This window comes from Sarcophilus harrisii, chromosome 4 (genome assembly GCF_902635505.1).
Source record: "Sarcophilus harrisii chromosome 4, mSarHar1.11, whole genome shotgun sequence".
Classification (NCBI taxonomy): Eukaryota; Metazoa; Chordata; class Mammalia; order Dasyuromorphia; family Dasyuridae; genus Sarcophilus; species Sarcophilus harrisii.
In genome coordinates, this window is record NC_045429.1 from 278,795,132 (window position 1) to 278,807,244 (window position 12,113).

The following is a 12,113-nucleotide window of genomic DNA, read 5'->3' on the forward strand; positions in this document are numbered from 1 at the left end:
TCTCATCGGGTGCTATTACTATTTCCATTTTACAGATGAGGAAACTGAGGCAGAGGTTAAGTGACTTGTTCAGGGTCACACAGCTAATACATATCAGGTCTTCCTGACTCCAAGGTCAATATTTTATCCCCTGGGGAGCCACGATGTCCTTGGTAGAAAGGAAAATATTGCTAGTATAAAAATCTTTTCCTAGAATAAATCAAATGTATCTATTATGTATGACAACATTTTTTTGGCATGAAAATAGGCTTTTTAATTTCACTTACTTTATTCCAACATTTCCCAAGCTTGGTTATTTCATTCTCTCATCCTTTCTCAATTAGCATTTATGTATTCTATCAATGTATTTCAAGTCCAAGAATTTCTCTTGGCCAAATTAGTTTGAGAAATGCTGCCCTTGGAAATTATAGTACAGACAACAAGACCACACAGGATGCTTCCCTCAGGAAGAGATGGGGGAGGGCAGGGATCAGGGACCAGGATGGTGAGGCCTGGGGGAGGAGGAGGCCACATCTCCTTGGATGACTTCATTGTTTTGCCTGTAGACCAGTCTGGTTCCAAACCACAGGAACAGGCTCTTAAGCCAATAAAGTTAAAGGAAGGGACTGGAAGAGATGGTTTTCAAGATCCCTCCCAGCTCTGAACTTCTATGCTCTGACATTCCATGTTGTAAGACCCCTCCTAATTTTGATATTCTAGGAGACGCCTCTCAGATGAACAGCAGACATTAGAATTAATCCCTTCCCTTCCCTAGAAATGGTATCCCCTTCAGAAAAAGGTAGTGTACTTGTGGGAGCACGCACACACATACACACATACTTATGGATATGCATGGGGACATAATGGAACCAATGGCCTTAGACACACTCTTAGAAATCCATAGACAGGGAGGAATACTCACAAACACATGCACCTGCAAACTTTCCTTGGACATCCTTATTTAGATACACATTTATAGACATACTCAGACACATAGACCCTGGCAGAGATACATAAACACATAGAACAGGGAGACACACACACACAGAGATGTTTTGAGATACACACAGCCAACATATCCTTCCAACATATACATCAGTTATGTAAACACATGACCAGATCTGAATCAGTAGTTCTAGCACCTGGGACAGATTTTGTTGAATGGGAAGTTGGGTGAAGAGGTAGGTGAGAGGAAGTATCAAAGACAGACAATGGGAAAGATAATCAGACCTCAAAGGAAGTCTCACACTGAACCTCTTTGCCTATCCCTGACCTCCAGTGGTCTAGGACACTACTTCCTCTTCCTTTTCAGAGCTCCATCTTCTCCTCTAACTTCTTTAGAAGTTTAAATTGGTAAAGTACCAAAAAAGTCTTCCAAGACATGGGGCTGGCCATCTCTGAACCACTGTGGGGAGAAGTGTCAAGTAGTATCTTGGGAATAAGGAAATTCCCCATCTATATCTATATCTATATCTATATTTATATCTATATCTATCTATGTATGTATATGTATAATGTGTATATGTATATATGGATGTCTATGTTTATACTATATCTAAACTATATCTATACATGTGTATACATTTATGCACACATAAGAATAGACATGCATATGTACATAAAAACATCAATGTGTGCAATATACTTACATGTAGATATATGTACACATTTACATATGACAATATCATATTTATATTTCACACATGATATCTTTATATGATGTGATATTTATGTGATAAATATAAATGTGACTGTCTTTCTCTGTTTCTGTCTCTCTGAATCTGTTTCTTTCATCTGTTTGTGATAACCTATGTTATCACATGTGCCCATGATGCAAAGATGCATTCCTCATCAAAACTTATCAGAAATATTGCTTCAGCTGCACTCAAGCTTCCTCAGAATCCTCAGTAGATTCTGCACTTTTGATTGGAGGGTTAGAGAAAGGAGGAAAAAACTCCTCCCAAAGCTCACAATTCTCAGAAGTCCAGCAAACTCTTCATGTCCCATCAGCTGAATTTTTTGGATTCCTCTCCACTCTCATCATGCCCCCGTGAAGGGTACATTCTCCCTCCTACACTTTCTGGTCCCCTTTTGTGTTTTATCTTCCCCCATTACATTATAAGCTTCTTGAAGGCAGAGCTTTTTTTTTCTTTTTCTTATTTGTATCCTCAGCACTAAGCACAATGCCAGTCTCACAGTAGGTATTCAAGAAATGGTTATTGTATGTTCCTGAAATGTTCTCTTATGCTCATCTGTACAATATGAATTCCTGGGCATGTCTAAGAATGCAAGCCTTGGATAGTGACTCTGTGTTCATTGGAAGAAATAATGCTTCATTCCCCAGAAGGCTGAGGATTGACTTCAGGAGAAAAAAAAAAGTCTGAGCCAAATCAAGGGCATAAGCTTCCAGATAGTAATTTACAGCCTCTCCAAGAATAGGCAGGCAGAGCAATGCCCAGAAAATTCCAGTCTGAGATGCCCTTTGAATGCCAGCTACAGGCTCCCAACAGTAGCCAACAGGTCCTGATCCTGACACTCTCCATCTGATTTGGAGTCAACATAGTTTGACTGGGGCTCACTGTGTGTTGGGTCTGGCACAGAAGAGTAATTCAGGAGGTTGGGTAAAGTGCCAGGCCTGGGGTAGGAAAGTTGGCAGCTGCCTAGGATGCAACAAGGCAGCTTTTAAAATTCCTTTTTCATAAAGGAATGGTTTTATTATGACTGGAGGTGTGTATTATTATGCAGAACATAAATAATAGCTCACATTTATATAACATTTTAAAGTTTGCAAAGTAATTTTGCATATATTATTGCAGTGTTTCTCAAAATATTTGTTTTTATCAAAGTATTATTTTTTTACTATGAGGAAGAGCAGTTAGGAGATTTTTCATGGAATTCCAAGTGTATATTACATACACTGCTGTACTCATATGTAATTGCAAGTGTAAGTTCCCTTCAATTCACAGAACACTAGGCATTTTCGCTCACTGTCCCCCCATGCCTGGAATGCTCTCTGTCCTCAGTTCTACCACCTGGCTTACATGATTTTCTTCCCAGTTAAAATCCTGCTTTCTTTTAAAGATAACCCTTCCTAATTCCTTAAGTTCAGTGCTTTCTCTTTGTTGATTAGCTCCAATTTATCCCGTCTATAGCTTGTTTTTACATAGTTGTTTGCATGTTGTCTTCTCTATTAGATTGTGAGCTTTTTGAGAACTGGGAGTGTCTTTTGCCTTTCTCTGTATCCCCAGCACTTAGCACAGTGCCTGCCATATAGTAGATGCTTAATAAATGTTTGTTGACTGATTGATGCGATCTCTTACCCCCATACACCTTTTCAGTGTCACATCATCTCAATTGAGTTTGGTAACAATACTATTATGCTGTTTTCTCTCTTTTACAAATGAGGAAATTTAGGTTCTGAGGTTCTTAGGTTCTTAGCTAGGTTCTTAGCATTACATAATCACTAACTCCCTGAAGCAGGATAAGACTAATGCTATATACAATATTTCACATTGCTACCTTTTGATTTCCGATTGACCAATGAGAGGGGAAGATAGAAAAGAAAAGGCAAAAATTGACCATAATTTGGACATCTGTAAAAGAGTGCCAAGAACTGAGGCTAGTTATTTTTAAAGGTAAAAACTATATTATAACCTAGGAATTGCAAATTTAGTGAGTGGGAGTAGCAGAAGAAAGCAGGAAAATCCTGAGAAAAAGATGGAAAAGGTATTTATAAAATTCTTATTTAGGAACACAGACAGACCCTCCTAAATAGTAAACAGATATGGGCAACAAGTGGTTTGCTAATGAGAGTTTACAGTAAAAGAACTGAAAATCATGTTGTAAAAATCAAATATGAAAGGCAAGGAGAATAATCCATTGATATACAGAGAATGTGTTTGTGTTTCTTCCAGTGTACCAAATAACAACTACATCCACTTGTGGGTCAATGTCCTTGCTAAATGAGAAGGTGAAAGATTCTAATCTTCCCTTGTCCTTCAAAAATCCAAATTAGATCCTACTATCCACACTAGCTATCATCCTATAATTCTCCTCCTTTTTGTTTTTTTAGCCAAACTCCTTGAAAAAGCCATCAAAATCCAGTCATTCCACTTTCTCTCTTTTCACTCTTCTAAATATTGTTTGAAATATGGATTCTAATCTTATTATTCAACAAAAGCTCTTCTTAAAGTCACTAAGTGATATATTCATCAGCAAATCTTAAGACCTTTTCTCACTCCTCATCCTTCTTGACCTTTCTATACCATTCTTAACCTCTCTATCCTAACTTGACATTGTTAGTTACTCTCTCTTCTTGAAAACTCTTTCCTCTCTGGGGATTTGTGACATTGCTCTCCTTTGTTCTCTTACCTGTTTGCTCTTTCTTACTCACCTTGGCTGGATCATCATCCAAGTCACATCCACTAAATGTGCATGTATACTAAAGTATTATCCTAGTCTCTCTTTCTAAACTCACTCACTTAGTGACCTCATCAGTTATCATGTATTAAATATATCCTGCTTTAGTCCCTCTTCTTAGGTCTAATTCCACATCATCAAATACCTGCTGTCCATTTCTAACTGGATGTCTCAAAGGTATCTCAAATTCAAGATGTTCAAATAGAGCTTACTACCTTCTCCCTAAATTCATCCTTTTTCTGAACTTTCCTATAATTTTTGAAGTTAGCTCTATCCTTAAAGTCATCCAAATTCATGACTTCATTGTCATACTTAATTCTTCATTCTTTCACTTCACATGGACAATGCTAATTTATTTGCTATCCCTCACACATGATCCATTTCTGATTTATATATGTTTGGATATAAAGCAGTTCCTAGGAGACAATATCCAGAAAAAAGATAGTAATAATATTCATTATTTCAGAATCTATGTATAGATATTCAGTTTGGAGCAAATTGGAAATTTCAAAGCAAAATGGTAAATGGGCGTCTTTAGAACAAGTGTAAATTTGCCCTTCCTAGTGGTTATATAAAGCATGCACAATAATCTCTATCTAGTTTCAATCAATAGAACATTAGGCAAAGAAGGAAAGGAAAGAAACAAATCTTTTAGTACCTACTATGTACTAGGTATTGTACTAAGTTCTTCACAAATATTATTCATTAGATCCTCATGATAACCCTGAGAGGTAGGTGCCATTATTATTCCCATTTTACAGATAGGGAAATGGAGGCAGCAGCAGTAAAGTGACTTGCCTAAAATCATATAGCTAGTAAGTGTTTGAGGAAGGATTTGAACTCAGGTTTTCCTGACTTTAGGCCTTATGCTTTATCCACTATGCATCCTAGCAGCCTTCTTTTAGTCATGAGTGACTGAAAGGCTAGTGCTATGTGGTGACAATGAATTTTCTGGTTGGCTTTGGAGCTAGAAGGGCTGATGAAAGAACAAGAACTGAATTTATATAAAAAAGGATCACTATATCTCTCCTTTGGATTTTTTTACATTTTTTCTTCCGTGGTGGGTTCTATAACATTAAATTCTTATTTCCTTTCTTTTCTTCCTTTCTCAGTGTTCCATGTATTGCTTTGAAACTGGTTAGGAAGATTACCATGAGCCTCCAGGTGGAAGAAAGGGTGATGGATTCAGCTGCTTTTATCTCTTCACTTGGCTACTACATGTCCCTGGACCCATGATTCTGTCTCTGCTGTTTACTTCTTTTTTCTTCAGTAAATGAGTATAATTCATGTTGTGACCTTGTGAGTTTCAAAAGGAGGAACAATTACAAGTGATCCCCCCAGCAACCTGAGTGGATATCAATAACTGAATCTGATGAAGAATCAGCCTTGAGATATGACTTGCTTGACCTACCCCAATAGAAGATTGACCTGGCAGTTGCGACAGTGTATCCTGGAAGGACTTACTCTATCCGGATTCAGCTTGACTTGTTACAGGTGACACTATAGTCTCCCAGGTGTATATGTTACAAGAAAATCATTTCTGGTAGATTTTGGGATGACTCTAAATCAAAAGGCAGTTCTTTCCTGGAACTAGAAAAATTTTAGAATTTTTTTTGGGAAAATTAGCCAGGATACACCTGAAATCTGTAATTGCAGGACTTGTCATCTCAATCTCCTGCTGGACTGAATCACATAAGTTGCTCTACAAGTCTAGGACTTTACCAAACACAGCTGCTGCTTCTCCCTGATAATTGTCTCAACTACTGTATCTGTTGCTGAGGAGATTTCTTTTACTTCCTCTAACCTTTTAAAGATCTCAACATCATAACTTGGTTTCTAGACACTCATTTATTTATGATCAGAAGTAAATAAACAAACAAGATATAGGCAGTATATATTCAGGGACAGAGAGAAGATAAGGCAATTGAAGCTACTGCCTTTCCATCTGCTAGAACTTTTTGATAAAAGCAAAGTGGCTGATCAAAAGTTTGAGGAAGTAAGGAGAGGAACTGCTGTTCTGGATTAGATTCTGACTAATAAGGAAGAACTTAAGTAAAAACAACCAAAACTTTGGAAGGAAGTAAACACCCCATCTGAGAATCAGACATGAACTGTACTAAATTTGGAGAGAGTGAAGAGTTAGGAGAAAAGATAAATAGCATCTCATGGCTTAAGATGCTATGCGATGACAAATGTGGAAATATGTTTTGAAGAACTGCACAAATTTAACCTATGTTGGATAGGATAACCTATGCTGTCTAGGGGAGGGAATAGGTGAGGAAGGACGGAGAAAAATATGATACACAGGTTTTGCAAGGGTTTTTGCAAACTATCTTTGCAAATATTTTGAAAAATAAAAAATTATTATATAAAAGATTCTATATGAAATGTTGGCTCAAGAGAGACAGGATGCTCTCAACAATGAAATTCTAACTAGATAAATTATTTTAACAAGGAAGAAAAGGAGCAGCTTTCTAGAGATACTGATAAAAGAGGGACAATTGAACTTGACTTTCTAAAGACATGGACTAGAAGATGAGAGCAAAGACAGGTGATATCACATAAAGATCACACACAAAGAAAGGTGGCTAGGTGGTACAACAGAGGAAAAAAAAACTGAGGTAAACAAGACTTGCTCGGGGTCACATAGCTAGTAAATGTTTGAAACTGGATTTGAACTCAGCCCAGAATTCCATCCTTTGTATCACCTAGCTGCACTGATAAAGGAGGAGGGGACTTTTTATAAGCTATGCTGGAGACCAAAAGGAAGATCAAAGAAGAGATAAGGAACTTGCTGTTCAGGGTAACAGTGATGATGGATGCTAAAGAAAAAACTGAATTACTCAAGGCTTATTTTCCTCCTTTTTCTACCTAAAATAATGATCTAACTGGGAAAGATAGAAAAAAAGTGATCAACAAAATTTGAAACCCAAGATAAGTGAGGCTATAGCAAGCAAGCACCTAACTCCTTTCATTGAGTTTGAGTTGCTAGTTTAAAACAAACCACACCCCTCAGCACTGAGATAATTTGTAGATCTGATTGCTAAGCCACTATCAGTGACATCTGAAAAAACAACAACAGAGAATAGGATGGGTACCACAGAACTAGAGACAAGAAAATATTGTCTAGTTTATCAAGAAAGGAAGGAAAAGATAGATTCTTCAAACTTGTAGACTACTGAGCTTGACTTGAATATTTCTAGAACTCATTTTTAAAGAAGTTTCTGAGAACTTAAGAAGGGAAGTTATGTTCACTAATATGTACCACTCTGAGAGTGTTTACACTAGTATGAGCTTTGTGTATCCTTACTCTTCTCACGGATCTGTTTGTATATATGAGAGTGTATTCTATGTTTATGGGGAGAAGGGGAATGTTTTGCTACTACTGCTCTCACTAAATTTTTTTCTCTGTTTTTCAATCATGTCAACTCTTCATGACCTCATTTTGGGTTTTCTTGACAAAGATACTGGAGTGATATATCATGGAAACTGAGGCAAACAGGGTTAAATGACGTGCCCAGCTAGTGTATATGGTGTTAGATTTGAACTCATGAAGATTTCTTACTGATTCCATTTAGCTGTTCATTGTCACTATAGCTTCTCAGTAATGCCTTTGTTTCTACTAGCAAATAATTAAACTACTCAGGGTTTAGATTTAAGTTTATAGATCCAATTTATATATTGAACTGGACTAATATCCCAAAGAGTCAGCTAGGTGGGGCAGTGGATAAAGCACTGGGTGGGAACTCATTCATATTTCTGAGTTCAAATCCAGCCTCAGTCACTTTCTGGCTAACAATTCACCCTGTTTGCCTCAGTTTCCTCATCTGTAAAATAAGCTGGAGAAGTAAATGACAAACTACTCCAGAATCTTTGCCAAGAAAACCTCAAATAGCATCACAGAAAAGTCAGAAATGACTAAGCAACAAAAGCATAAATATCTCCCTGGGGGAACTATGGGAGTTGGTTGAGGGAGCCCATGGAGCACCATATTAGCTTTTGGCAGATGATGGGAAATAAAATAGGCACAGTTTACCTGGATTTCAGCAAGACGTTTGCCGAAGGCTCTCATTATACCTTTGTGGACTAGATGGAGAGATGAAGGATGGTTGAGATTATAACTAGATAGATTCAGAATTGGTGAAATGACTAGAACCAAAAAGTCACAGAAAGTAGGTGACTCAGAACTCTCTGACAGTGTTTTCAAGTTTTTGAAGAGCTGTCACAGAGGAATTAAATGTGGAGGAAGGGTTAAATTTGTTCAGCTTAGGAGCCATAAGCAAGAAATGGAAGGTGCAGTTAGCTCAGTTTAGGCTCAGTGTCAGGAAATTAAGAGCTATCCAAAATGTAATGGGCTTCTTTCGCGAGGGATTGGGCTTTCTCTCCTTAGACATCTTCCAGCTTCTGCTGGATGATCACTTCTCAGATATGTTATAGTGGGGATTCCTTTTATATATGAATTGGACTCACAACGGCCAATAGGTCTATTCATGATTCCAATGATTCTAGAGAGCTGCTAGGTGGCGCCATAGTGCATAAAATGCTAGGGCTGGAGTCAGACAGACTCATCTTCCTCAGTGTAAATCCAACCTCAGACAAATCTTAGTTATATGACCCTGGGCAAGTCACTTAACCCTGTTTCTGTTTCCTCATCTGTAAAATGAACTGGGGAAATAAATGGCAAACCATTCTAGTACCTTTGCTAAGAGAAACCCAAATGGGATCATAAAGTTAGATACAATTGAGAAATGACTGAACAACAACATTCTGTAGCAGAATGTTGCCTCTATGCTAATCAACATTTTTATCAATAAATTGGGTAAAATAGATGGCGTTCCATAATTAATGGGTGACAAGTAGCAAAGCCAGAATTTGAACCAGGTCTCCTAACTCACTTTGTAAATCCTTTGCTCCTTCCATGGCATACGATTGCTCTTTTCCTTGGGGAAACTTGTCCTCCATCATTGTCTAGGGCTCACCTAGACTAGGGTCCCAAGGAGCTACGTTGGATTAATCCTTTTCTGCTCCCAGAGCACACTCTTCCTCACTATCTTTAAATCTCTGCTCCTGTTCAAGAAGCAAATGCTGGTTGAGGTGGTGGAGTCCCTGGAGGGAAGTTGAAAAAATAACCCCTCCCTTTTTTCAGATATGGAAGACTATGGGTGTAGAATGTTGCTATATATGGGTATAGAATGCTCTTAGATAAAAATATTACGTTGATTGGTTTTTGGTGAACTGGTTTGGGGAGATTTTTGTCTTTTTTTTTTTTTTTTTCTCATTCTTTGTGTAATTCCGCTTCTATCCAAACCAGAGGCATTTTTGTGGCAGGGCAGCCCTGTGCTTCTTGTGATATATTTGAAGGGATATGCTACTCCTGATTGACTGAGGATCATGCTAAGCATAACAGTGTGATGAGGGACTTACTTGAGTTGGTTCCAAAAACTCTTTAGAGAGACATGTGGCAGAAGGACCTATTGGAAGGGTGTGTGTGTGTGTGTGTGTGTGTGTGTTTGTGTGCGTGTGTGTTTGTGTGAGAGAAAGATAAAAGAAAAAAGAAAGGAGAGAGAGAGAAAGAGGGAGAAAGAGAAAGAAAAGAAAGGAAAAGTAAGAAGAGGAGAGAGGAAAGAGAAGAGAGAAGAGAGGAGAGAGAGAGAGAGAGAGAAAGAAAGAGAGAGAGAGAGAGGGGGGAAGATGAATGGCAGATTAGAGTCTGACCCAGGAATATGTATTGGAACCGATTCCCTCATGTTCCTTGATCTCTAGGGAGACTATGGACCTCTCTTTTGTGATATCATCATCTTTGTCCTGGTTTCAGCTGAGATCTTATCTCAACCCCCAGTTGAAGGTCTCATTCACTTTAGTAATGTTCTCTGATATATTCTTTATTTTATATATTCAAATCTGTAGAATGTCTCTGAATTATCTTCTACTTACTGTTTTACTTGGATAAATGGGCTTATTTTATTATTTTTACTTATGACAGCCTTTTAGATTGGTAGGAGGGGACTAAACTAGCAAGTGCAAGCTAGGAGATGCTCTCCCCCCAAAGAGAGATCAGGGAAACAACTTTTGTTCTGAGCTTATTGTGTTTCCTTAGACTAAAGATTTGGCAGTTGGCAGTAGTCTGATATGCTTTTTGGAGTTTCAAGGACAGATTTCCCAGCTTTGGAGGTCCTGGGCCTAGTCTCTCACCTACTTCTCTCCATACTGAATCTGCTGAAAGGGTTTGGACAATATTTCTTCTACTCCCCCAAAAAAGGGGAAAGACAGTCATTTCCCTCAGAGACCAAGTGGGTTTAGGTCAGATTTCATCATACTTCATCTACATATTTAGTCACACCACTCCCATGTATTTTATTTATTGTAAGGTATGGCTTACTAGGTAGGGGAGAAGAGAAGGATACATTTTTTTGGGGAAAGATGATATAAAAACAGAAGATATAAATACAATAAATAGACTAGAAGGTCCAGAGAGAATCTTACCTTCATCCCAGCCACATCTATTCGTGTCCTCACCTGGAATTGAGCTCCAACCTGAATTACCTTGGGCACACAGTACAGCAGCATATTGTTGAACTGGTGGAGGAAAGAGATGGGGTCACTGTTAAAATAATAATGGTAAACATGAACATAACATTTTAAAGTGCTACATACATTATTTCATTTGACTCTCACAACAGCCCAATAGTGTGAATACTATCTGTATAAATACTTTAAAAATCTGGATCTGTTAAATGTTGAAAAGGATGTGGGAAAACTGAAACACTAATACATTGTTGGTAGGGTTATGAACTGATGCAATTCTGAAGAGCAATTTGGAACTATGGCTAGCAAACTACTCTTTGATCCAGCAGTGCCACTTAGTGGTGGATCTATATCCCAAAGAGATCATAGAAGAGGGAAAAGGACCCACATGTGCAAAAATGTTTGCAGCAGCTATTTTTTGTAGTGGCAAAGAATTGGAAAATGAGTGGATTCCCAGAAACTGGGAAATGGTTGAATAAATGAAAGTAATGGAATATTATTTTTCTATAAGAAATTATGGATGGCTGATTTCAGAACATCTGGAAAGATACAAGAACATTCCTGAGTTGTACATGAAAACAGCAAGGTTGTGTGATCAACTATGATAAACTTAGCTATTCACAATTCAGTAATCCAAGGTAATTCCAATAAACTTTGGGTGGAAAATGCCAACTTCTTCCAGAGATAGTACTATAGAGACTGAATACAGATAACATTTTCTATTTTACATTTCCATATAATTTACCTCTATATTATACTACACTCTCTATATTCTATAGTATTCGAACATTTTTCCTTTTTGGTGATTTTCCCCTTTTGTTCTGATTTTTCTCTCCCAACATGATTTTCCAACAATATTTCCAACATGGAAATATGTAAAAAATGAATGTACATAAATTAAAAAAAAATCTGGTTGTTTGATTTCACTAAGGCAAGGCACTTCTAGGACAGAAATCCCTTCTCCAAATGCAAATGATGCAAATGCTTTGCAATTTATAGTTTAAATAGTTGAGGGCAAAGGGGTGGGAGATTAAGCTATTTGTCCAGGATCACACAGTCAGTATATGTCAGAGATGAGACTTGAACCCAGGCATTTCTGACTCCAAAGCCACTAAGGTACACTTTCTCTCAGTGCAGGTATTAATAACCCCCTTTTACAGATGAGAGACCAGCTATTGTGCCAGCCCTGA

At 37.8% G+C, this 12,113-nt stretch overlaps 1 protein-coding gene across 1 annotated transcript in view; it reads right to left on the bottom strand.

Annotated features, from left to right (window-relative positions):
• The window catches only part of FGD2 (FYVE, RhoGEF and PH domain containing 2), a 42,993-nt gene that overhangs the window by 14,405 nt on the left and 16,475 nt on the right, over positions 1-12,113 (bottom strand). The window contains exon 9 of the mRNA XM_023502960.2: positions 10,882-10,974. Within this exon, the coding sequence (XP_023358728.1) occupies positions 10,882-10,974 (93 nt within the window). The remainder of the gene's footprint in view (positions 1-10,881; positions 10,975-12,113) is intronic.